General features: G+C 61.7%; 3 protein-coding genes across 7 annotated transcripts in view; 2 read left to right on the forward strand and 1 right to left on the reverse strand.

Moving 5' to 3' along the window:
- Positions 1-15,834, reverse strand: part of CTU2 (cytosolic thiouridylase subunit 2) — a 22,557-nt gene extending 6,723 nt beyond the window's left edge. For 2 of the 4 annotated variants that reach the window (XM_031028945.2, XM_031028944.2), the window contains exons 1-2: positions 1,692-1,847; positions 987-1,061 (exon numbers count right to left, since the gene is read on the reverse strand). In XM_031028945.2, the coding sequence (XP_030884805.1) occupies positions 987-1,061; positions 1,692-1,756 (140 nt within the window). In that variant the 5' untranslated portion in view covers positions 1,757-1,847. Of the gene's footprint in view, positions 1-986; positions 1,220-1,691; positions 1,848-15,666 lie in introns of those variants that run through there. The other 2 variants (XM_081806235.1, XM_081806236.1) reach the window with 2 other exon arrangements.
- On the forward strand, positions 1,981-10,751 carry RNF166 (ring finger protein 166). Its single transcript, XM_081806228.1, has 6 exons — positions 1,981-2,199; positions 6,968-7,124; positions 8,545-8,657; positions 8,967-9,081; positions 9,171-9,278; positions 9,712-10,751. The coding sequence occupies exons 1-6, from the start codon at positions 2,045-2,047 to the stop codon at positions 9,775-9,777; spliced, it is 714 nt and encodes a 237-aa protein (XP_081662354.1). The 5' UTR covers positions 1,981-2,044; the 3' UTR covers positions 9,778-10,751.
- Positions 15,835-16,036: 202 nt separating the features above from the next.
- Positions 16,037-25,053, forward strand: SNAI3 (snail family transcriptional repressor 3). 2 transcript variants are annotated; one of them, XR_014140746.1, is made up of 4 exons: positions 16,037-16,162; positions 19,010-19,630; positions 21,820-23,617; positions 24,997-25,053. XR_014140746.1 is itself a non-coding variant. In XM_006751749.3 (3 exons), exons 1-3 carry the CDS (start codon positions 16,087-16,089, stop codon positions 21,999-22,001), a joined length of 879 nt encoding a protein of 292 aa, XP_006751812.1. In that variant the 5' UTR covers positions 16,037-16,086; the 3' UTR covers positions 22,002-24,499. The 2 variants fall into 2 exon arrangements, 1 of the variants encoding a protein (XP_006751812.1); XM_006751749.3 differs by lacking the exon at positions 24,997-25,053 and having other exon boundaries at positions 21,820-24,499.
- Positions 25,054-25,090: the final 37 nt, after the last annotated feature.

Here is a 25,090-nt window from a genome sequence, read left to right on the forward strand (position 1 = left end):
TTTTTTTTTTTTTAAAGATTTTATTTATTTATTTGCGAGAGAGAATGAGAGACAGAGAGCACGAGAGGGAGGAGGGTCAGAGGGAGAAGCAGACTCCCTGCTGAGCAGGGAGCCCGATGCGGGACTCGATCCCGGGACTCCAGAATCATGACCTGAGCCGAAGGCAGTCGCTTAACCGACTGAGCCACCCAGGCGCCCCTCGTGGAGACTATTTTAAAAACATAAGCTGGGGGATGCCTCGGTGGCTCAGTCAGTTAAGCGTCTGCCTTCGGCTCAGGTCATGATCCCAGGGTCTTGGTATCAAGTCCCGCATCAGGCTCCCTGTTCAGCTGGGACCCTGTTTCCTCTCCCTTGGCCCCTTCCGCCGCTTGTGCACCCCCCAAATAAATAAATTCTTTAAAAAACAAAAAAATCAAAAAACAAAAAAAATGGGCGCCTGGGTGGCTCAGTTGGTTAAGCGACTGCCTTCGGCTCAGGTCATGATCCTGGAGTCCCTGGATCGAGTCCCGCATCGGGCTCCCTGCTCGGCGGGGAGCCTGCTTCTGCCTCTGACCCTCCCCCCTCTCATGTGCTCTCTCTCTCTCGTTCTCTCTGTCTCAAATAAATAAATTTTTAAAAATCTTTAAAAAAAAACAAAAAAACAAAAATAAAAAATCATCCCCAGAGCACCTGCCCAAGATCTCAGGATGCTCTAATCTGCCCCTAGATGCGTTCCAGCTGCCCCGAAATGCTCATCCTGCCTATACCTCACCTCACCCTCACTCTGCCACCTTCCCGTAAGTGCCATCAGATGCCCTCCTGCCACCTGATCCACAGCTGGACCGTGGGAGAATTACGGCGTACCCACACAGAAACCCAATACCCCACACATGCACCAGAGTCGCTGGAAGCGATGTTAGAAGTACATGCTTCAAAACAAGAGATAAAGCCACAGAAGAGGGGCAAGCCTGGCTAAGCCAGACCTCCCACCCACCTCCAGGCCTCACCTGCAGAAGGCATCTCCTGCTCGAATCACCACCACCGGTAGGCCTTCCGTGCACTTCACACACTTCAGTTCACGCCTTTCGAGACATGACGGGGGGAGGGTAGAACACAGATTGCAGACCTCCCTCCAGCGGGCTTTGGGGAGGTGGCACTGCGATTCTCATCCCAACTGGTGTATGGGAAGCTCATGCGAGCAGCTGCACACACACCAACCAAGGCTTTTGTCTTATCCAAACTACCGATACGAAAAAAGACAAGGGCCGTGGGGGGATTGGAGTCTGCTTAAACCACCCGAGCAAGCACATAAAGGCCACCTGTCAGTCTCTCAAGTGCCGGCATGCCTGGAGGAACAACCTGTGCGAATCGGGAGGGGAGAGATGGAAGCAGCGGGAGGAAGGGACCAGGAGGCCGACTCCTCTTGGACTGAGGGCCCAAGCTGCAAGAATTACCAGCGCCAGAGCGCAGAGGCAGCCCCCTTCTGGGGCGTTCGCCCCCGGCTAGAGAAGCACCCCTGGGGTGCTGCGGAGCACGGTGCAGCCCCCACCGGGACCCCGGGGCTTCTGGGCCCCAGCCTCGGCGGTCTCCTGGATTCCGCGGCGCGGCGCCGGGGGCGAACCGCAAGGCGCGGGCCGGGCCCTCGGGGCAGGGCTTTGCCGCCGGCTCGGCGCCGGGAAGGAGAGGGGCGGGTGCGGACGCCCAGCTCTTACCCAGGCCGCAGTGGCGGCGGTCCCTCGGGCGCTGGGTCCCCGTAGTCCTCGCCAACCTGGCACATGCCTGCGCCCGGTCGCACGATAGTAAGCGCCGGCGGCGGGGAGACGCGCCCTAATAACGTCAGCGGGACGTCGTCGGGGCCGTGGCCAGCGGATTGGGGGCGGAGCGCGCGCTTATGACGTCAGCGCCGCGGCGCCGCGGCCGTGACGAGCGGGGCGGGGGCGGGGCGCCCCCTGATGACGTCAGCGCGGCGCCGTCGCGGCCGTGACGCGCGGACCTGGCCCGGCCGGGCCGGAACAGGGGCGGCGGCGGCGGCGGCGGCGGCGGCGGCGGCAGGCCCGGCGCCGGGATGGCGATGTTCCGCAGCCTGGTGGCTTCGGCTCAGCAGCGGCAGCCGCCGGGCGGGCCGGCGGGCGGCGACAGCGGCCTGGAGGCGCAGTACAGCTGCCCGATCTGCCTGGAGGTGTACCACCGGCCTGTGGCCATCGGCAGCTGCGGCCACACGTGAGTGCGCCGGCCTGCGGGAGGCCGCGGGGCCGGGACGTCGCTGCGGGGAGGGGTCCGTGCCCGCCCCGGGAGGGGCCCGAGGCTCGCGGCCGCCCGGCGCAGCCCCGGAGCCAGGCGCGCGGAGGACTCGGGCGGGGGCGCAGGGCTCCCTGCGCAGGCCGTCCCTGTCCTCTGGGCGCGTTCCTCCGCCTCAGCTCAGCCTCCTGCCCGCCAGTCCCCGGCGAGCCGAGCACCCTGTCGGCGCATCGGGCGACCTGCAGCCCTGTCCGGTCCCGACTCCCCTGGGGTCTGCTTACGGCTTCGGCGGGCCTACCCGGGTACTCAGAGGGCAGCAGGCGACCTCTGCGCCAGTCGCCTTCGATTCGGTCCCCTGGAGACCGGGGTGGGCATTTGTAAATAAATGCCTTGTGGCTCTTCTTATCAATTCTTTTTCGGACCCGCTGTCTGCTTGTCTTAACGGCAGAGGAGAGGAGTTGCCTAAAGTTAGGAGAGGGACTTGTTTGGAGTCTGGTGCTGTTTTGTTTTGATGGAGATCTTGGGTCATATCCATCATTGAGCAGGCGGGCTGGCCCTGGGGACCAGACACCAAGCACCCTGCTAGGGTTTCCAGCTGCACTGGAGCCTCCAGGAGGGTCCTGCAGGGGTGTTTCAGCAACAGAAACCTGAGGATGTGGCTCTCCTCCCAGCCGAGAGCTGCACTCAAGTCTTCTGCGAGCTGCCAGCCTGGTTGGAAGGGCGCCGAGTTCAGTGTCCACTCTCCGACTGGCTCCTGGCTGAACAGCACAGCTCTTGAGTGAAATCAGCAGTGTGGGAAGCGGGGTCAGGAGGGCTCAGTTGCCAGCAAGCAGGGCTACTGAGGCGGTGGGGCTTTCACTCCCAGGGGTTGGGCAGAGGTGCATCCAGGCAGGTGGGTGCCCCTGGAATATTTTGCTAACAGGCAGCTGACTTAGGAGGCTCCTGATAGAAAGGGGGAGCTGGGTAGGTGTGTGCCTTCTCGTCACCCAGGGACAGTGTCAGCATCCAAAAGCCTCCGCTTTCCTCCTCCTCCCGTGTGGGGCAGCACAAGCGGATAGCCAACTTGTCGGGAGGGGCCGTGCTTCACTGTCACACTGCTGGTGACATCCTGCCAGGGGCAGCCTCTGAACAAGACTCCTTTCTTGGAAGCATATGCTGGTGGGTGTTTTCAGGTGTGCTCTGCAGTTTTCAGTCCGTCGCTGAGAACTGTAAGGCTTGACCCAACTTTAGAAAGCCTTTCCTGGTTTTCGGATGGTCTCCCCTTGGCACCAACAGTTACTCATCCCAGGGCCACAGCATTTCCAGTCTCCGGGTCTGTACAAATCAGTGTACAGATTTTGTTTTTCCAGATAAGTCTTTTTTTTTTTCCTCAGAAAAGTCTTTTCTTAAAATGTGGTCTTCAGAACACAGCTCTGCACAGAATTACGAAAGCATCATGTCCTCTAAACCCTTCCCCCACCCCATGTTTTTCTTGGCAGAATCTGATCTCTCTCCTGTTTCTGAGGCTGGTCCCGCGAGAAGCTCTTCCAGAGCGTCCTCCTTAGAAGCCCTCCTCCCTAGCTCTCTCTCTGCCTCTGTTTCTTACTCTTCCCAAGTTTCTGGTCTGGTGTCATGAAGGCACATGCACGAACAAGCACAGAGGACTTAAAGGCTCACGCTTTTCCGTCGAAGAACCTGGTGGTGGTCTAGGTATTTGTCCCGCACGGCCACCTAACCGTAAACAGTTTGCCTCCACAAAACAGAGTTTCTGGTGCTGAGCGGCTGTGCGTGGGCAGCACCAGACAGAAGAGGAGAGGTCGGGGTGGGTTTCGGTCAGGAGGCCCTCCGTGGGGCTTGTGGAAGAGCTCCCAAGAGCTCCCCAGGAGCCCCAGAGGGAGCCGGTTACTTCTCATATTCGGGGGACATCCTGGGCAGTAAGTCCCATCTGGAAGCAGAAGCTGCATGGCTATGGATGACCCTCTGATGGGCCCTCCCCTGAGGGCCTGGGAAGGGGCAGGCTCCCCTGGCCTCTGTTCTCCTCTCATGCTCTCTCAGCACCGCTGTCCCACCGGTCCCTCCACCTCCACGTCCCCACATGCAGTCAATGAGCAGAGATCGTAGAGAAGAGCGCTCACGTTTAGGGGGGAACGTAGGGAATGATGAGGACAGGTGTGTCCTGCGCGCTCGGCGTGCCGTGGCCCCATCGGGCAGGTGCTCTCGCTATTTTGTACAAGAGGCTGAGTTCCCAGGGGTCGCGGCAAAGCCAGAGCTTGAGCTCGGGCAGTCCAGCGGGGCTGGCCTCTGAGGCCCCGCCTCTCCCCCCTCGCCCCCCTGGCGAGCGCCCTTGCAGCAGTGACCCTGGAGACCCTGGGGACCGCTGAGCCTTGACAGCCCCCTGCCCACCTGCACCCAGACCCATGAGCGGGCTTCTCTGGGCGGGGTCTGTCACTCCCTGCTTGGCATGGAGAGCGCACCTCCAGCTGCGTGTGGGCGGACCAGGATGTGGGCGATTGAGATCATCCATGTAAGGCTTTGGAAGTCGGGCTCTGCCCCTGAGGACAGGTCCTGGCCTTCGTGGGTCCCCTGCACCGTTGGCCGGCGCTGGCACAGTGGTGTGTGCGAGAGGCCCGGGCAGGAGTGAGACGGGGCGCTGGAGCCCGTGAGGTGGCCGTCAGGTCTGGGGGCAGACAGCAGACCCCTCAGCTGGCTCTGTCCGCTCGTGCTGGCAGAGCCTCCTTGGAAGAGGCGGGCACGGCTTGTCTGGGGCGGCTCCGAGCACCGCGCTCATAGCGTGGAGACTTGGCTGCCAGCCGATGGTGCCCGCAGCCCCTCAGGCGCCACGACACACGGACCAGCAGAGCTGCGGGCCGGCGGGCGGGCGGGCGGGCCCGGGTGCAGGCAGGGGTCCACACATGCCTTCTCAAGACCCCAAGCTCCCCGGCCCCCTCCTGCTGGCAAAGAGGTGCCCTTCACCCCGACCTGTGCATCTGTCGTCGGAGACGTGGCCCTGAGGCCTGCCCTGACAACGTGGTGACTCGACCCGAGTGCTCCTGGGGCCATCCTTATGCGTGTGCGTCTTACAGCGTTGCTGAAGGAGGACGCCCTCGTCTGAAGTGTGCACGTCAGTGGTTCCCGGAGTGCGTGCTGTTGAGCCGGCGTCCCCGCCGCAGCAACCACGGGTCTGCTCTGACATGTCAACGGGGTCACACAACACACGTCCTGAGCTTGGCGTCCCCAAGACTCACCCATCCTGGGGCTCGGCCACATCCGTGTGTCCGTTCCCCATGGATGACGTGGCTTGTGTCTGCCCCGTGGCTCTTGTGGTGGCACCGCCATGCACACCCTCCGTGACAGTAGCAAGCTCTCCTCCTGTGGCAGGCGGAGGGAGAGACCTGCATCGGCCCTTAGGCTAGTCGGACCCTTGGAGCCGCGAGAGGCAGGCTGGGGCACTCCCCAGAGTGCCGTGGGGTGGTGCCTGGACGCCTCTGTCACGTGCCCACCAGGTGTGGCGATGGGTGGGGGAAGGAGGCTGCCGGGAATGCTGCATCTTCTGATGGGCCTCAGGCCAAGCCGGGCCTTCTGTGCACATGTTCCTGCAAATGGTGCCGAGCCAGGTGGGGGCTGCGCTGGAAGCCAGCATGTAGGAGGAAGGCCCAGGCGTGGGCAGCAGGAGGGACTCCAGATCACCCCCACTGCCTTCTCCTGGGAAGGAGGTGAAGCTCTCCTGGTGGCAGAATGCCGGCCGCTGAGCTGAGCGTGTATACTTGGGAACACCCTCACGTCCCATGGCCCTCACAGCCCCCCGCTTGGTGCACACAGATGACAGCACAGTCGTGCACATCCCGATCTTTGCAGTCTTTGAAGGGGCTCCCTTTCTTGCGGGTGGGGGCTTAGCCCTCATCCTGGGGCCTAGTGCCCACTCGTCTGGGGCCCTGGGGCTCCGTCTCAGCGTCTGCAGATTCTAGGTCGGGGTCATAGCTGAGCGGCCCCCACAACATTTCTTAAGAAGCTGGACCAAGGGAGTCCTGGGATCGAGCTCCCTCTTGCTGCCTGCTGGGTGCTCTCCAGCCCAGTGTCCCCACGGACTGAACGCTGCTAGTTTCTCTGTGGCACGGGGGGGACTCGGAGTGAGAAGGGCTTGCTGCTGCGGCCCAAGCACATCTGTATCCACTGGCTGGCTTCTTGATGCGGCATCTCCAGGGACAGCGCCAAGAGCCTCGGGCGCCCGAGTGTGTGCTGGGGCCATGAGTGTCCCTGCTCAGCAGCCAGGAGCCCAAGCAAGGCCCCTTCCGTCACCACGCCTCTGCCCCGGCACTGTCACGAGGCTGGACAGCTTTGGCCCCGCCCCGTCCAATGAGTCTCAGGCCCCTGGAGCCCTGTGGTTTCCTCTCCCAGCATTGTTGATGATCTTACTCTCCAACGCTTTGTGGGTGGAGGGTTTTTAGAGCCCCCCTGTGCTGCCTGTGTCCCCAGAGCACCTGGGGCGCTGGCATCACCACACGGCCGTGAGACGGGCAGGCTGAGCCTCGGGCTGGGCCCAGGGCCGCGGGGCCAGCACAGCTCCCGGAGAACCCCAGCCACAGCCCCACCAGCCTCGTGGATACGGCAGCGGGCCCCAGAAACCCATGGCTGGGAGGGGACCTGGGGTCGTCGTTTAGCCAGAGGAACAGAATGATGGTCTCCAGAAACGTGCCGCCGACACAGAGGGGGGCTGACCTGTGAGGCTCAAAGCAGCCAGCAGCCCTCAGGCCCATGCCCGCTCCCCCTGCAGGTTCTGCGGGGAGTGCCTCCAGCCCTGCCTCCAGGTACCGTCCCCCCTCTGCCCGCTGTGCCGCCTGCCCTTCGACCCCAAGAAGGTGGACAAGGCCGCCCATGTGGAGAAGCAGCTCTCGTCCTACAAGGCGCCCTGCAGGGGCTGCAACAAGAAGGTACCCACCCCCGGGGTCCTCCTGGGGCTGGGCAGGCCAGCCAGGCGGGCGGGGCTGTGGTCTGCAGCTGCAGGGCCTGCTTCCGCTCCCCCCTCTCCTCTCCGGCAGAGAGGAACCTGTGCTCTGCCCCTCCCCCACAGCACCACTCACTTCCCTGGGGGCCTTCCCACACCCCCCACAGTCCCCCACATCACCCCCACCCCTGCTGCCTGCCCTGGGCTCTGGGTCTTATGTTGTTGTGTGGTCGCTGTTGTGGGGCTAATTTGGGGACATGGGAACTGAGCCTCAGCCCTGCCGACGGGGGTTGAGGCCCCAGGCAGAATGGAGGGGGGTGCCTTTCCAAGGCTGACCGCCACCACCCACCTGGCCTGTCTCTCCACCCTGCCTGGAGCCCCTCACAGTGGCCCAGCCCCAGGAGCGGATTTTGACTTTGCATTTTGATAGAAACATCACAATAGAAGGCGACTGCTGGTTGCTTTGTCCTACAGGTCAGGGTCAGAGTCAGGACATCCTGGAGCTACTTGAGTTCTGCAGTGAGGCTGCTGGCCTCCTTCCCTGGCACGCAGGCTTTTTCCCGAGAGAGAGCAGGCCAGGCCCATTCTCGGCTTCCCACATGCAGCGGGCTGCTCTGCCACAGCGTGCTCGGGTCTGTCCATACTCGTGGGCCAGTGGGGCAGGCCCGAGCAGAGCGGGGAGCCAGGCAGCCCTTGAGCGGACACCTGGGGGGGATCTTGGCCCCGGGGACCTTACCCCTCGCCCACACCCTCCTCGCTGCTTCCTTGGTCCTGTGAACGCGTTTCCTATTTGTGAGACATTTACTCCCAGCCTGTTGGCATTGTTGACAGCAGGATTGGTAGCATCTGCTCCCCAGGGAGGGATGGCTGCATCTGTCTTTTTCCTTGGGTCGTTCACTTGAGCCACACCGAGGTCCGCACACCTGGCCCCTTTCCCTGCCCCTCGGCCAGAGCGTGTGCCCCGGGCCGGGCTGAGGAGAAGGTTGTGCTGTGGTTTGGTACGTTTTGGTAAGAACTTCTATCAGGTAGATGCTTGGCCGTCTACAAGAATGCTGTCCCTCAGTTTCTGTAATGAGGGCTGTCCCCTCTGCCCCGATACATCTCTTCTGGTTTCCTCAAGGACTGCCCCTGCCCTCTGCAGCCCCCGAGCGACCCCAGCTGAGGTGTGCTCCTGTCCAGCAGCTGGTGGCCAGACGCACCTGCCAATGGGTGTCCGGAGTCTGTGTCTCCTTCCCTTGGTGCCCCTTTTCTGGCAGGGCCGTGAGGCCCCTGAGTGAAGCTTCCCCCCTGCTTACGCAGCACTGCGGGGCCATGAACGTCAGGTGCAGGGACGGGCCCTGCTGCCTAGTGGCCCTCTCATCCTCTGGAGCCTGACCCCGACGCCTACTCGGCCTCTGTCTTCCTAGGTGACATTAGCCAAGATGAGGGTGCACGTTTCCTCCTGCATGAAGGTCCAGGAGCAAATGGCCAACTGTCCCAAGTTCGTCCCCGTGGTGCCCACGTCTCAGCCCATCCCCAGGTAGGCCACCCCACTCCAGTGCTCAGAGCCCCTGTTCCTTGTAGGGGCAGCTCCTGGCCCATGTTGCTCTCCCTGGAGGAGGTGGGAGAGGCTGTTGTGTCCCCCTCTGCGGACAGCCTCGCTGCCCTGCAGGAAGGGGACCCCAAGGAGGGCCCGCACAGGCCCGCCAGTCACCTCCCAGCAGGGGAGCGTGGGGGGAAGGGATGGGACCCAGAGTGCAGGGGGAGGCCCAGCCGGGTGCCCCCGGGGCGGGCCACGCCGCAGGTGGGGGCACTGCAGGCCCCCACTCACCTCCCGCCACCGCCGCAGCGCCGTCCCCAACAGGTCCACCTTCACCTGCCCCTACTGTGGCGCCCGCAACCTGGACCAGCAGGAGCTGCTCAAGCACTGTGTGGACAACCACCGCAGCGACCCCAACCGCGTGGTGAGCCGCCGGCCCGGGGGACGTGGCGGGGGAGGGGCCGGCTCCCCCGAGCAGCGGAGCGCTGCTTCAGCCCGCACCCCGTGTTGCAGGTGTGCCCCATCTGCTCGGCGATGCCCTGGGGGGACCCCAGCTACAAGAGCGCCAACTTCCTGCAGCACCTGCTGCACCGACACAAGTTCTCCTACGACACCTTTGTGGTGCGTGCCCCTCCCCGCGCCCCCGCAGAGGCCCTGCCCCGCCCCTCCCCGCGGCCGCGCCCCCGCAGAGGCCCTGCCCTGCCCTTCCGTCCCCTGGAAGCCACGCCCCCACCCGGCCCGCAGACCCTCCCGCACCAGGGCCTTTGGGGCTAATCGCCCCCGGTCCTAGTTGCTCCTCAGAGCCCAGTTCCTCACTCCTCGCGCAGACCCGCCCGGCACTCGGTCTCCGGGCCAGGTGTCTGCGGGGCGGCTCGCTGCGGAAGGCCCGCGGTGCCCTCGAGGAGGAACCAGAGGTGGATCCCGTGCGTGGGCCGCCCATCCCACGAGCCCATGGCCCTGGGCGGGCAGCACGGCTCCCTCCGGGCCGCGGGACGGAGGATCTGGCCCTGAGGGGCACCCGCGCATCCTCGCGTCTTTCCTTCGTGTCTTTCAGGATTACAGCATCGACGAGGAAGCTGCCTTCCAGGCTGCCCTGGCCCTGTCTCTGTCCGAGAACTGAAGGCACAGCCCAGCCCCTGGACCTGAGCCCTCCCGCCTCAGGGCACGGGGCCGCGGCTGAGGGGGACAGGCCCAGCGCCTAAGTGGAAATGCGCCTGTGGGACGAGCGGAGCCTCCTGTGTTGCAGGACAGACGTCCCCGAGCCCGCCAGGGGCCCCGCCGTCGGAGGGTGGCCACCAGTGCTCCTGGCCGAGCCTTGCTGGTTCCTCGGTGCTTCGGGCTGAGCAGGTGGCCCGCACGGGGCTGGCTCGTTGGGCCCGCGAGCAGTGGGCGGCCGGTCCGCCTCAAAGCCATGCTGTCCTCCTCTTGGGCACAGAGACCCACTGTGCCCCGTCGGCGTCCCGCAGGCCTGGCTGCTGAGCAGGGGGCGCAGGGGAGCCTGGCCGCCGTCTCTCAGCGCTTCCAGTTCGCGCACTCGGTACTGGCTTTTGTGATACTTAGAAATTCTGGCATTTTTCTATATTATCCAGTGTGATAATCTTTTCACATTTTATAGAGCAAAGACCGAGCAGTTACTCTTCATATTGCAATACCCGTGTTTGACTAGGAACAATAGTATTTTTATGGAACATTTACAAAATTATATTTTTTAAAAAAAAGTCAAAAAGCAACAGTTGTGGGATCAGCGAGGGGGAAGGAAAGAGAGGCGTGGACGCCAGAGGCAGCGCGCGCCCTGGGGCTTTGCTCAGACAGATCCTGGTGCTGCTCTGCTGGGTCCCCCTTCCCAAATGCCAGGAAGAACCCCCAGGGCCCCTGGCCCCTCGCAGCGGCCGCCCCAGCAGTGCAGGCCTCCTCCTGCCAGGGCCCTGGCCCCCGCCCCGCTGTCCCATTCCCAGGTGGACCCCGAACCGTGTTGGTAGGCCACCCCCGGGGTGACAGGTAGGGTTGGAAGGCGCCGTCTTACTGTTTCGGTTCATGGCATAAATTATTGCTCTTTTAAAAAAAACTTCAATAAAACATTTCGAAGCATCTATAGCAACCTTGACCGCTAGGTTTCATCTGGGAGGGTGAAAGGCAGGTGGGGGCTGGGGTGCAGCTGTGACCTCCCTTTGCTTGAGGTCTGCGGCTGTGTGTCTGTCCCTAGGCAGCTCGAGCACTTGGCGGGGGACGGTGCTGCCCACCTGCCCCAGGCCCCTCCCTGTGCGCACAGTGTCTCCCTATGCTTCCCTCAGCCTGAGGCTCCCCCAGAACACATCTTCTCTCTTAAACCCTGTCTGGTCCCTGGTGACACATCTTGGCAAAAGTTTGCCAGGTGGCGGTGGTTTTCACCTCCTTCCTTGTCATGAGATGGGGTCCCCCCAAGACCAGCACACTGGACTCAAGGCTTGTTCTGGGGGCCGGAGGTGGCTATGGAGGCTGGCAGGCTGTCTTTGGGATGCCCTCGGGGTGGGTGAAGCCCCGCGTCCCTGAGCAGCCACTCTCCCCATGGCTGGTTCTTGCTCTGCAGCTCCCCTGGGCATCCTCCTGGTGCCCCAGCATGTGACCTCGGCCCCCCAGCCTCATGCAGGGCCTAGCAGGCGGAAAGAGCCATTCAAATGTGAAACGTCCGGGACGCCTGGCTGGCTTAGAGTTTGCCACTCTTGGTCTTGGGTTCTATGTTCGAGCCCCACGTTGGAGCTGGAGATTATTTAAAAATAAAATCTTTAAACGTGGAATGTCCAGCCAGAGATGGTGGTCTGGGCCACCAGGGCAGTTTTCCTGGGCAGGGCTGTGTTCTGGGCTGTTCCTCAAAGCAGGCGGGCCTCCTGAGCTTGAAGCCAAGGCAGGGCCAGGCAAACAAGCTGCCACTCGGGAGAGCGGTGACAGGCGGGTCACCCCCTTAGGTCCTTCTTTAGGAGCCTCCAGTCCCAGCCTCCCCTCTTCAACCCCACTGGCCGAGGACGCCAGTTCCAGGGGGCAGGCATGGTGGTGGGTCCCTCCTGCCACCTGAGGACACCTGAGGAGCTCTGCCCCCTCCGTACAGCCACGGGGGCAAGAGCCACAGGACAGCGTCCACACGTGGCCTCTCATCCCGAACACCTCAGGGCAGTGTGCGCAGGGGAGGACAAAGTGAACCCCAACACAGCATGGGGGACACGGGCGAGCTGGATCTCGGCAGACCCCACAGTGTTGGTGGGGACGCTCGGGCTGAACGCCACAGCACAAACAGCCTCCCTTGTACTTCGAGTGAATCCCGTGCCAGTGGGGCTGTCCCACCAGGCCTCCCTGTAAATGAGCTCGGCCGCCTCCAGGGTTTCCCGCCACGTGCGCGCACACACACAGACACACGCTTTAGGCTGGGAGTTCCCGGAAGCCAGTGTCCCCCTCCCACCCTGACACGCGGGGCCGACCACTGTAGGAGCTCACGTCCCCCACTGCCAGACAAAGCCAGACAGCCCTGCATCCTGGGGCACCCCCCTCCCCGGAGTGCACACTTCCTTTCACGGTACGCACGGCACCGCAGCGTGGGGAGTCCACACGCACCCTGAGGCCTAGAAAGCATGCCTGGATCTCGGGTACCTACGACCGCCTATGTTAGCATGGGGCCGGCCGGCAAGACGCCCAGAGGGCAGAGCCCCCAGGCCCCTGAGCGCTGGTGCGGTGCTCACCCCCGGGTCGCACGGGAGCTGAGCACCTCTGAGAGTTTGGCCCACTGCCCTGACCTAGCCTGGGGCACAGCCAGCCGGGCTCCCACAGAGGCACCCTGCTGAATGTGGTGGCCAGCCAGCCAGGCCAGCAGAGGAGGTGCTTTGGACCCAAAAGCCCCGCTGCTGGCTCCTTCGGGGCCAGAAGAGACTCCAGGCCCTGCAGTCAGTGGCTTCCAGAAAGCCTGCGCTAGGGACCCCAGGCCTGGGACCCAGGAGGCTCCTGTCTGGCCGATGCACTCGGCGCCTTGGAGGCAGTTGCGGCAGAGGTCTGAGCGCCTGAGACGCCTCTCCGAGGAGCCTCCAAGGGCAGGCCGCGCTTACTGGCCTCTGCCCCCTGGTGGCTGGTGTGAGAAGCACAGGGCGTGCCGTGGTGCGGAGGCTTGGCTGGGGGCAGGTCTGCAAGATGGGGACTCCAGCCCCTCCCGGTGACAGAGAGCCGCCCGACAGGTGGCCCTCCCTGTCTCCAACAGCCTGCTGGGAACAAGGGGCCAGCTCCAGCGTGCAGGGAGGAGGCAGTGGGGTGCAGAGTGGGAAACCCTGCTGTGGACCCAAGAGACCCTTCTCCTTGAAACCCTGCAGGGCATCCTGCTGACGCCTGACACCCATATCACACGGGAACAGCACCTGCGGCCTCACAAAACACACGTGTGCACACACATGCATCATGTGCGCACGCGGCAGGCCACAGCCCAGCACGTGCATGCACCCCTGCTCGGCCCCCCGCTGCTTTCTCCCCCTTCCACCCCAGCCCCTAGAACCCCTCCTCAGCACCCAACACCGTGTCCCCTGGCATGCCTAGGACACCATGTCTAGGACTCTCCTGCATGTCGAATAAGCTGTGTGGGAAGGGACAGTGTCCCTTTCTGTCTCACACGGACATGCCCCCCAGACCCCAGACTAAGAACCAGCATCAGCTGTAACAGGCCTCAAAATGGAATGAGCTCCCCTTCTCTGGGGGTGACCAAGCACTCACTGGCACCAATCTGACCAGATGTTGGGAGCTGGAACATTTGGTCTCAGTTTCCACAAGTCCATGACCTCGTACAGCCATGAGGTTGCCCTAAGTCAGGATATCCCAGCTACAGCCACACCCCAATGAACACCCCACATGCTGGTGCAGGAGCCCTTTGTCCCTGCGGCTGGAGCCCCCAGTGTGAGGGGCCATCTGTCCGGGGTCCTGGGACAGGTGAGCCCCAGCTGTGAGGTCCAGCTCTGAGCACTGTTCCAAGAGTCTTGGTCCCTGGGGCCTGTGCTTCATGCTGATATGTCCACACTTGAGAGCACAGAGGCTCACACTTCTCCAAGCCCCAGGGATGTGCATGCCAGGGGCCACGCTGTTTTGGGGTTCTCGATGCCTTTCCATCTCATCCAACAAGCGTTGCTGGATCCCACCGTGCACATGCAGGTACTGTGCAGGAGTGAGGGCTGGCTCCCAGCTGGCCCCCCTCTTGGGCACAGTCTGATAGGGAGCAGGGCCCCCCAAACTAGGTCATGAAACCCAATCAGTTAAAAAGTGAGCATGCAGTGGGGATGCAGATGTATGTGTACATACATAGGCAGAGTCAAGCACTACCTGTCATGAAAAAAAGACTCCAAACACATACGCATAAAAAGAGAAACTAAGTAGAACTGTAGCAATCGCTCAGGAGGTGCCTATCCTAATTGGAAAGCGCTGCTCAGGCGGCTGACAGAGGCAGATGGGTGGGGCCCACAGCCTGGCTCCCAGCCAGCTGTCATCCCTAAGGTCTTAGGTGCCAAGGGAAGACTGCTGTGATTTCTTCTGGAAGGCAGAGACTCTGGTCCCTGCAAGTCCTGCTCTGGTTGAAAGAGGGGCAGTTCCAGGAGACTGGTGGAAAATGGGCAGGCGTGAGGCTTAATGGCCAAGTAAAGCGGCCATAAGGAAGATAGAAGGACACAGAGCAAGAGTGGATGGGGACAGCTGCACCCCCTCCCTGGCACTGCATAGGTGTGGACAAGTAGATGCCAGTGTCCTCCTCTGTGGGTCCTTCCTGGGTCCAACCCAGACACAACCCTGTGAGTTACAGCCAGTGAGTCTGCATGACTCCAAGGAGGGCTGAGAAGTGGGTGGGGGTCATTTGTAATGACAGCCCTAGGAAAAGAATATACTGCCCCTACCCCACAGTGGCTCCAAGGACCCTCGGGATCCCAGGGAGCATTTCCAGGATGAGATCAAGAACACTCAAGTTTCCCTAAATAGTGTGAGCATCTCTCTGGGGATGAGGGACATCTTCTTGGCGGGCAGCCACACACTGTGTAACCGGGTGAGGAGGGACAGTGTGGGTGGAGGGCTGACCCAGGTACCTGCAAGCCTTATCTACGTCTGGCAGGGGAAAGAAGGAAGAGCGGGTATAAATAGAAAGCTTGCGAGGCCACAGAACAGGTGAATAAGCAGAAGGCAGCCACGTGTCCTCTGAAATCCACACGCACAACAGCAGGGTGCCAGGCTATGGCCCACAGGAGAGATGCGTGCCTTCTGTCCGTGCACCACCTGCCCTTCCATGCTCTCACCAAGCCACATGTGCTCCCCTGGGTTCCTATTCCCCCACTTCCTAACTTCTCAGAGCCTCCACCTTCTTGTCTGCAACACTATGAACATCAGACCCTGGGTGACATGGCCCTCCCTCCCTGCTTCTCCAGAGGTCCTTCTACAGGCTCACCATCAACTTCACCTCGTCGCCCCCCAAGCCCTCGGCTGGCAAAGAGCACCAGCAGTCCCGTGGCACCCGGGCCTCAAAGGCACCGCCAGAAAGGCAGGCCTGCTGCACAGCCACAGAAAAGCCCCGCAGCTGTCAGGGGCAGGCTTGGGGCTGTGTCCAGTCGTCCAGAGAATGCCCCATCTGACCCCTGAAGTCCTGAAACGTCCACATCAAAGGGACCAGACACTCAGACATGGCTCGTCCAGCTCTCTGCCGCACTGAAGGAGGGACACGACTGCCCAGGGTCACAGACTAGGCTGTTGCACAGCACACGCACTTCCCCCCCTTTGATGAAACTTCCCATAAGCGCAGCTCAGAACCCCTTGGAATCCCAGAATTCCAGGCTGTGTCCCTTCTCCCAACCAAAGGAGCCTTCTGGAGGCGCAGGCCAACTCCTAAAGCCCTGTCCCCAGAGGATAGGAACCCTCCCCAGGTTTCACCCCCTGGGAAAGACCTCTCTCCCCCAGGTCAGCTGACCCCCGTCACCACTATGGCTAGTCAGGTGGGTCAGCTTTGGAATTCGGGGCTTGTGCTCATCAATCCTACCGTTGCGAGTTTGCGCAGCAGGCGGGGCGGGTGTAACCAGCTGGAGCAGGGGTTTTGCGCACGCCTCCACCGCCGTGTGGACTGGAGCCCGGCTCGGCTTCCACCCAGCCCTGACCTCCGCCCTTTAGTCCACGGTGAGTGGGTGCGCCAGGCTCCAGGGGTCGGTGTGACTCGCGGCGCGCGCCAGGGCAGTCCCGTGGGGAGGATTCGGCGGCCACGCGCTCCCTCCCCCGCGGCCCGCGCACCTGTCCTGGGCGTGGCCCCGAAGCCCCGCCCCGCGACCCCGCCCCGGCCGCGCCTTGCGCTGGTTGGCCCAGAGGGCACGCTATGCTAATGAGCCAGCCCTCCCGCCACCTGCCTGCAGCGCAGCCCGCGGGCGTTGGGCGGACGCGCTGGGGGACCCGCGTTAGCAGGGGGACCATGCCGCGCTCCTTCCTGGTGAAAACGCACTCCAGCCACAGGGTTCCCAACTACAGGCAGCTGGAGACGCAGAGAGGTAGGGGCTGCCGGGCTCCTCGGACTCCCGCCCCAGGTGGGAGGAAAGGAGTTATCTTGCCAGCAGAGCGGGAGCGAGACCCCGGGTGGGTGGGTGGCCTCCGGGCGCCTCGTCCGCTTCGGGGGCCTCGGACCCGCGTTGGGTTGAGCAGGCGCGGATTCCCTCCCCACTCAGAGAAGTTTCTAGACCCCCCAGTCACTTTGGGGCTCTCCCCCTGTGGCCTGGTAAACCCATCCCAGCTAAGGGAGCCCTGGAGCCATCTTCCTGGTGCAGGAGGTTGGGTGGGTAGGTGGGTGGGGACCCAGGGATTGGTGGGGAGAGAGATGGGAGGACTTGGGGCTGCTGTCCAAGTGCTCCCCCAGAACATCCAGAGAGGACCAGAAGAGCGATCCATGGGCTCTGTGTGCCAAGGCCCAGCTCTTGTAGCGCTCCTCCAGTCCCCTCCATTGCTTCCTCACCCCTCCCGTGGGTCACCTTCCCTCGGGCCTCCCCTCACCCCAGTGACGGTTCCTCAGAGGAGGCTGGGGGAGCTGAGGGGCTGCAGTCCTTCCCCCAGCCCCCAGGGTGGCTCAGTGGGGAGACACACGTCCAGGACCCAGGACTGTCCATGTATCCCCATTCCCTGCTAGGCATAGGGACACGAGAAGGTCCCAGGACATAGGCCTCTCTAGAATGATCAGGGCCATTCCCCACAGCTCAGCAGCTTCTTGGGGCTGAATACCCCCGGACCCCAGGAAACTGCTTGGTGACTCAGACAGAGGGGAGGAGGGACACTGCAGAGGCCTGCGAGTGGACGCCTCACTGATCCATCCTGGGGCCCACTGCCGCCAGGGGGTGCCTTCTAGGACTGGGCTCCTGAACTCTGCATTTTGAAATCAATTTAATGAGTCACCACCAGCAGTTTCATAAAATGAAACAGAACAGAAACCATCAGCGTGCAGGGCTCAGGTAAAGGAAACTTGTTTTAGATATATGTGTATATATATGATGGAAAATGGAATTGATCTTTGCCATAATTGTTAACGTTTCAAACCTGTTGTTTAAGCCCAGCCTTAATGTGCACCCCGCTTTACATGCAGACCGTGCAGACCAGGGCAGCCAGTGACGAGCGTCAGACTCAGCTGCCTCCTGTCCCCCACCCCTCCTCGATGTCACTCCCCTCGCATGTGGAGACCTAGATGACCACTGTGAGCCTCTTCCTGCCAGGATGTTGTCTGGGGCCCCTCACTCATTTTAAATAAGTCCCTTTTCAGGCCGCCCCCAGGGAACTCTGAAATCAGAGGGGACTTAAAAGTCTCCTCCTGGGAATCTGAGTCCCAGGACCAGTAACAAAATCGAGCAGCCCCAGAGGGTGTGGGGAGGCATTTAAAGGACCAGCAGAAGCTCGGGTCAACACCACCAGCACAGCTACCTCGCTCCCCTGCCCTCTCCCTGGGACCGCCCCCTCCCCCCCCACTCGCCCCCCGCCAGACAGGGTTTGGCTCTGGCGATGCCTGGGGCCAGGGTGGTGGCTGCATCCCAGAGACTTAAGAAAGGTGACTTTTTTTCCCCAGTAGAAAGGCTCCTCTTGGAGCTTCTGTGGGGTCCTAGGCTCTCTGGCATCCCAGGGCTGTCTTTCCAGAACTTCCTTGGCCTTTGTCTCTTAGCTGGTCACCGCTACTCCCTCTTCCTGGGAGGACAGAAATTGGGTGTGCTATTTTATAATTAGGGGATTTAGGGGTGAGGTCAGGACAGAGTGGTGGGTGGGAACCTTCCTTAAAGGTCCTCATTTCTCTACATCCTCACCGACACTTGTAACTGGCTATTTTTAATTCTAGCCATCCTAGTGGGCGTGACATGGTATTTTGTTGTGGCTTTAATTTGCATTTCCTTGATGGATAATGGTGGCAAGCATCTTTTCCTGTGCTTGTTAGCCGTTTGTATCTCTCTTGCTTTTTTTTTTTTTTAAGTAATCTGTACGCCCAAGGTGGGGTTTGAACTCACAACCCTGAGATTAAGAGTCACGTGATCTACAAACTGAGCCAGCCAGGCACCCTGCCATTTGTATATCTTGTTTGGAGAAAGGTTTCTTCAGATCCTTTACCCATTTTAAAATTGTATTCTCTTTTCATTGTTGAGTGGCTAGAGTTCTTTGTATATTCTACATGCTAGTTACTTATCAGATACATGATTTGCAAATATTTTCTCCCAATCTGTGGGTTGTCTTTCTCTACCCAAAGCCTTGGCATTAAGGTAGAAATGGGGCCAGAGATTTATTTCAACACATCTGGAGTACGAAATGGGTCGGGGGCTGTGGAGATTTGGGCTTGGGGGAAATGCTCACCTGTTTACTCTGGGGGATCCTGCCACTCTCATCTGGTCAAGCATGGGCATGCTGGCCCACAAATGTGGGAGCAGCGGCCTGGGGACCAGCTGCCCCTGGAGGCCGTTGTGGTACCACCGAGGACAGCCGTCGACCCGGGAGTGTTGGCGGGAGGCTGTGTGCACCTCCGTCACCGTGGGTGACTGAAGGCTAATTAGTTCTCTTACACATCGCGGCGGACTGCCGAGTGTCTGTTCTGAATTAGCTCTGTGTAGGAGCCTGCCGCCACAGCTCTGAGCTGGCCCCGAGGTGGAACGGGGGTCAGGGAGGCCTGCCCTGCCTGGGCAGTGGGGGAGCCTGAGATCTCTCCCGTAGACCCTGTGGTCACTTCCCGAGCTGACACCCCACCTCGTCAGCCCTTTCCCTTCCCGTGGACTGCCGACGACTTAGAAGAGGCCTGAGGTCGGACCAAGCAGGGCAAGCGTGAGGACAGAGTGTGGGGGCTCGTGTTCACCTGTGCCTTCTCTCTCCGCCCTCCCTTCTAGAGATCAATGGTGCCTGTTCTGCCTGCAGGGGGCTGGTGGTGCCCCTCCTCCTCCCAGATAAAGCAGCCTCGTCCACACCTGGTGACCCTCCCTGGCCCTGGGACTGCACCTCTGTCATGGCCCGCATCTCGCTGCCCCTTCCCCACCACGAGGAAGCGTGGGGGGCCTCCGGGCCAGACCCCCTGCAGGTCGGCCCCGTGCACCCTTGGGCCGGCTGGGCCCCCAGCGTGCCCCTCAAAGACAGCCTGAACCAGCTCAACCTGCCCCCACGGCTGCTGCTGGCCACACGGTGGCCCCCGATCCCGGGCCCCGCCGGGGACCAGGCCGCAGACAGACTGCCGGGGGGCGCGGTGCGGGCCCCCCGCGGCCCCGGCGGCTTCCAGTGCCCGCACTGCTGCAAGCCCTACCACACGCTGGCCGGGCTGGCCAGGCACCGCGAGCTGCACTGCTGGCTACGGACGCCACGCTGCTTCCCCTGCAAACACTGCGACAAGGAGTACAGCAGCCTGGGCGCCCTCAAGATGCACATCCGCACGCACACACTGCCCTGCCCCTGCGCCATCTGCGGCAAGGCCTTCTCCAGGCCCTGGCTGCTCCGCGGCCACATCCGCACCCACACAGGTGGGTCCGCCGGAGGGACCCGGCAGGGGCGAGGGTCAGGCCTGGCCCTTGGAAAGGGAGGGAGGGGTCTGCGTCTTGCTTTCCAAAGCCCCACAGACCAGAGGCTCAGACATCAAAAACGCCCTCTCTCCCCGTCCTGGAGGCCCCGGAGGCCGGAGTCTGGAACGGGGTGTAGGTGGGGCCACGCTCCCTGCCGAGGCTCCAAGGGAGGGTCCTTCCTGCCTCCTCCAGCTCCAGAGGGCCTGGGTGTCCCTCAGCGGTGGCCGCGCCCCTCGCCCCTGCCCCGTCCTCACGGGGCCTCATTTCCCTCTGTTGTAAGGACACCAGTCACATGGGACCGGGGCCCACATACCCCAGGGCGACCCCACCCTAACCCGGTCACATCTGCAGGGGCCTGTGCTCCAGGTCAGGTCACATCCACAGGCACCGGGGGTTACGACGCAGACACCTCTGTTAAGAGACACACAACTCAACCCACAACACCCGGCAAAGCACAGGACGCACCTGCCACGGCCTTCCGGAATCTGGAGCCGCAGGAGCAGGGCACGGGGCAAGGCGGGTGGCCAGCACGGGGGCCACACGGACTGTCTGAAGGGCACAGATGGTGGCTGCAACTTGACCGGGGCCCAGGGGCAAACCCATCCCCGGGAAGAGGATGCCTGAACACAGGAAGGGAGAGAAGGGCAGCTGTGGACAGACAGACGGACAGACACAGATGAGCCAAGGAAGGAGAGGGGCCCAGGAGCCTCCGCACTTGGTCTGTAAACCACCGCTGAGCTGGGCCTGAGGGCAGGGGGTAGGACCACACCTCACCCCAGGCCCACCAGGACAGGGAGAGGCAGACACAGACAGAAGGCCAGGAATAAGACTCGCGGGGCCGAGGCCCACGGCTGCCATACACGCTCGCTGTCCCTGGAGCCTCGCTGGCCCTAAGTCACGCCTCTGTAATCAGGACTCTTTGGAGTCCCAGCCAGACAAACGCTCGAAAGAAGGGTTTTGCAGAAGCTGTTATCTGGGCTGAAATTCCATTCGGTTTTCCTTAGCTCCCCCCACAAAGATGTCCCTGAGCAGCCCCCACACACCCTCGGGGGCTCAGCACTCTCGTCTGGGAGTGCTGAGGGCGGGAGGCCCCGCAGGAGGCTGACCTGGCTGGGAGGACACGTGGGAGCTTTGGACTTTGGGCTTTGGGAGCTTTGGGCGGCAGGGATGAGATGCCCTGGGGCCGTGGGGGCTGCAGGCTGGTGCCTCTCAGGATTCTGTAGGGTGGAGGACCAGGAGTCACTCCACACGGGCAGAGGAGAACAGATGGCCCCCAATGGTCGGTCCTCTTATACTTGTTAGGGTCGTCCTGGGGGCCCAGCTCCCAACAGAAGGACTTTGTCTAAATCCCTGGTCGCCCTGATTGGAGGTGCTCCAGGGGACACAAGGTTCTTAAGCCATTCCTAAATGCCTGCTTCATTGCAAGGGCTGGGCCTCGTTCCTCCCAGCCCACCTTCATGGCCGACTCTGTGGGAGCCATGCTGCTTGCCACCCCTGTCCTTCCATGGGTGGGAACAGCGGCCAGAAGGCCCCTAGTGCTTCTCAGGGGCAGATGTGGGCAAAGGGCCCCAGGAGGGCTCTGGCACAAACAGAGAAAGATCTAGCAACCGTGGTAGATCCAGCAAAGAACCATGCTAGATCTTTCCTCTTAGAAAGGGTTTTAGGTGCTGCAGTCCTGCCCGGATGTTACATTCCATCCTATTCCCAAGCGGCTTGGACCTCGACAGTGTTTGTGGGCCTGTTGGTCCTAGGGCTTCCTCCTGGATCAGGTGCCAAAGCCCCCACCATGCATCTCCTGAGAAGGGTGCTGAAGGAAGATAATGCATTAGAATTGCCATGAGCATTTGGGGAAGGTGGAGGGGCTTATTCATTTATTTTCTATTTAAAGATTTTATTTATTTGGGGCAGGGGAGGAGCAGAGGGAGAGGGAGAAGCTCAAGCAGACTCCCGCTGAGCGCGAAGCCTGATGCGGGGCTCCGTCTCACGACCCTGAGACCATGACCTGAGCCAAAATCCACAGTCAGATGCTCACCAGCTGAGCCACCCAGGCACCCCGGGGCTTTTCATTTATAAACGGACCCATGAACCTGGGGCCAGCTCCTGTGACCACGCAGAGGGACACTGATCCGGCACTCCTCTTCCTCCCCCAGGTGAGAAGCCCTACACCTGCTCTCACTGCAGCAGGGCCTTCGCCGACCGCTCCAATCTCCGGGCCCACCTGCAAACACACTCCGACACCAAGAAGTACCAGTGTAAGAGCTGTGCCAAGACCTTCTCCCGCATGTCGCTCCTGGCACGCCACGAGGAGTCCGGCTGCTGCCCCGGCCCCTGAGGAGCGCGGGCTCGGTGCAGGGAGGAGGGACAGGACGTCACCCCAGGAGCTGTGGGCTGACCCGCTCCAGGCAGCCTATGCTGCCTATGCTCGCCTGCTGGGTGTTTCTCCTCTGCCCGTCTGCAGCCGCCCGCCTCCGTCCAGAGCCAGAGAAGCCCGGTGGGCTGTTCGGGTAAGTGACCGAAGAAGGTCACCAAACCGTGAACCACAGTCCTGTGTCTGACGTGCTCTGGTTTCTGGTTCTGTTCTCCCAGAGTCGGCTACCAGCACGGACAGCTCCTGCCATTCAGCTGGCCCTCGCGGGCAGAGCGGCCTCGTGGCTCACCTCCACCTGCTGCTGGTCTGGACTCTAGGCCAAGTCACGTCACGGGTGCACGCACGCATGCCCCCCTGCCCACCTCACCGGGCGGCCCCGGGGACAGAGCTGGGACCCCATCACAACCGCACGGCAGTGAGGAGCCTAGAGCCCTGGCTGCCATGTCCTCTGAGGCTCCAAGTCTATGGCGGAGGCTGAGCGCAGAGCTATCCTCCAGAGGCCACAGATGCCTGGGTAATTTGGGCCTCTGGCCACGGAGTAGGGGAGGCGATGGCGAGGGCGTGGAGCCATGAAGTGCAGGGACAGAGAGCAGGGCTGGCGGGAGGCAGGTGGCGAGAGCACAAGCAGGTGAGCAGAGGCACCGTCTTTCGGAAGAAAGAGACCAGCATTTAATAGGGAGGGATTGTAGCCACGGGGCGAGGACATGCTGGGGTGAGGGCGTGAGAGCAGAGGCCCGAGGAAGAGGCAGCCATGGGCTGCGTTGGCAGGGTGCCCAGAAGACAGTCTAGTCCTGGGTCTGCACACGTCTCTCCTGAGCCCACTGCGTCACCCAGGAGCTGTGTCCATGGCACCGTCACCTCCCTCTGCCTGCCTCTCCTGATGCCACAGGTGTCCACCAGCTGAGTGAGCAGCAGACCCTGGCACTGCCCAAGACACGCCTCCCAAACTGACTCAGGTAACAACAGGAGACCCCTCCCCAGCCTCGGGCCCCCACGTGGCAGCCTCTTCCCACCCGAGACCTCCAGGCGGTCACCTGCTGGGCTGGTCCTCCCTCTTGCCAGCACATCTCAGCGTCTCCGGCTGGCCCGCGTCTAACGGGGACTGATTGAGTTCTCGACACCCGGAGGGGACACCTGCTCCTCTCTTCAGGAGAGCTGGCCTGCTGTCAGCAACGCCACTTCTGGCCCAGGCTGAGGGACAAAGTCAGGGACCTTGGTCCTGGCCCTGAATGGGGCCATAGGGCAAGCGGCAGAGGCCCCTGTCTCAGCCCCAGGCCACATGGACCTGCTGAGGAGCATTTACCAGCCCACGCCGGGCCACAAGGCCCCTGTAGATTCCTCCAGAAGCTCCTCCAGGGCTGGTTTGATGACGGCCATTGGAGGAGCCTTGGGGACACCCCAGAGGAAATGTGACCATGATCTTGGGCTTCTCTGGACCAAGGGTGACCTTGATGAAACTGGCCACCCAGGAGACCACAGCTCCAGCATGCACCAGACTGTATCAGCAGGTGGAATGAAGACGCCCTCTCGGAAAGCCTCGCTCACATTCCCACGCCTGCACCGCTGCCTTCCCTCCGCAGGTATCAGCCATCCCTCGAGGCTTAGCTAATATATCAGTTTGCTGGGGCTGCCGTGACCAAGTCCCACACACTGGGCGGCTCGAACCACAGAAATCTACTCTCCCACAATCTGGAGGCCAGGAGTCCCAGACCGAGGTGCCGGCATGGCTGGTTCCTTCTGGGGCCCCTCTCTCGGCTCCTACTGGCTTGCTGGCATCTTCGATGTCCTCGGCCGGTAGACCCATCACCCATCTCTGCCTCCACCTCGCTCGGCTTCTTCCTGCCTCTGCGTCTGTCTCTGTGTCCAAATTCCCCCTTTTTGTGAGGACACCAGGCATACTGGGTTAGGACCTACCTTGATGACCTCATCTTAACTTGATCAACTCCAAAGACCCTGGTTCCAAATAGGGACACATTCTGAGGTCCTGGGGGTCAGGATTTCCAACAACTAATGTGAACACAGAGTTTGCCAAGACGCCTGATGGGGGGGGCGGTGGTCCCTGTGCTTGACTCCTCTGTCCTCTCAGTCCACAAAGGATCGGGGGGCAGGGGGGGTGCAGTCGATTTAACTGACAGATTTACTGGAAACATTTCCCACTTCCCACCTGTCCATCATCTGAGCAGGGCTCCGCGCTCACAGGGCAGCCTTTCCTCCCAGCAGTCTCCCGGAGCTCTGGGCTCCTCCATTGAGCGGGTCAAGTCAGCGATCGGGCCTATGTCCCACCATCTCACAGGAGGCCTTTTTGTTTTTTTTTTTTAAATAGCATCCAGATGCCTGAAGGAAGCTATATTGTAGATTGTGTTCTATTTCTGGGCCCCGATGTCTAAATGAGGCGATGCACCTGTTGGGTATGAAGGGAGAGAATTTCGCGGCCCTAAAATAAAGTCGAATGCTTGCCCTTCTGTGCCGGCCCATGGAAAGTGCTCTTATATTTATATCTGGACTGGCAGAGGGCAGGGCAGTGGAGGCTGGCTTGGCCAAGGGGGTGAAGAAAGGCCCAAGCACCTGCTGGGGAACCAACGGAGGATGAATGGGGGAGACGGTCCACCAGGAGCGAGTTGGCTGTGGTCAGACCACAGGGAGGCCATGCCACCCCGCCCGCGCAGGGCTGGCACCTCCCCCCTCCCCACCACCCCCACCCCCGCTTTTCCTTGTCACTTTGCCTGGTCGTCAGAATTCACCTGGGTCACCCATTTAAAAGCTGGCTTTCTGGAGCCCCCTCCCAACACCTACAGAGTGGGAATCAGGAAGGGGGTCTAGGCCTCGTTCATGTCTGTCCTGGTGAAGTGGGCGTGGCTGGTGCTTTTCTCCGGGGGCTGCTGTTTGGGTTCCTCCACCCATAGGCCTTCTTTTTCCTACCCAAATTTTGCTGATCACATTTCCCCTCTTCACCCTAAAGAAGGCCTTTGGGATCAAGTGGAGGAGGGACCAGAGGCCCTGGGGCTGAGGAGCTGGGAGTGGTGCTATGGTTGCAGCCCGTTATGTCTGGAGAA

This window comes from Leptonychotes weddellii, chromosome 16, assembly GCF_054177405.1.
Source record: "Leptonychotes weddellii isolate Sample4059 chromosome 16, ASM5417740v2, whole genome shotgun sequence".
NCBI lineage: Eukaryota > Metazoa > Chordata > Mammalia > Carnivora > Phocidae > Leptonychotes > Leptonychotes weddellii.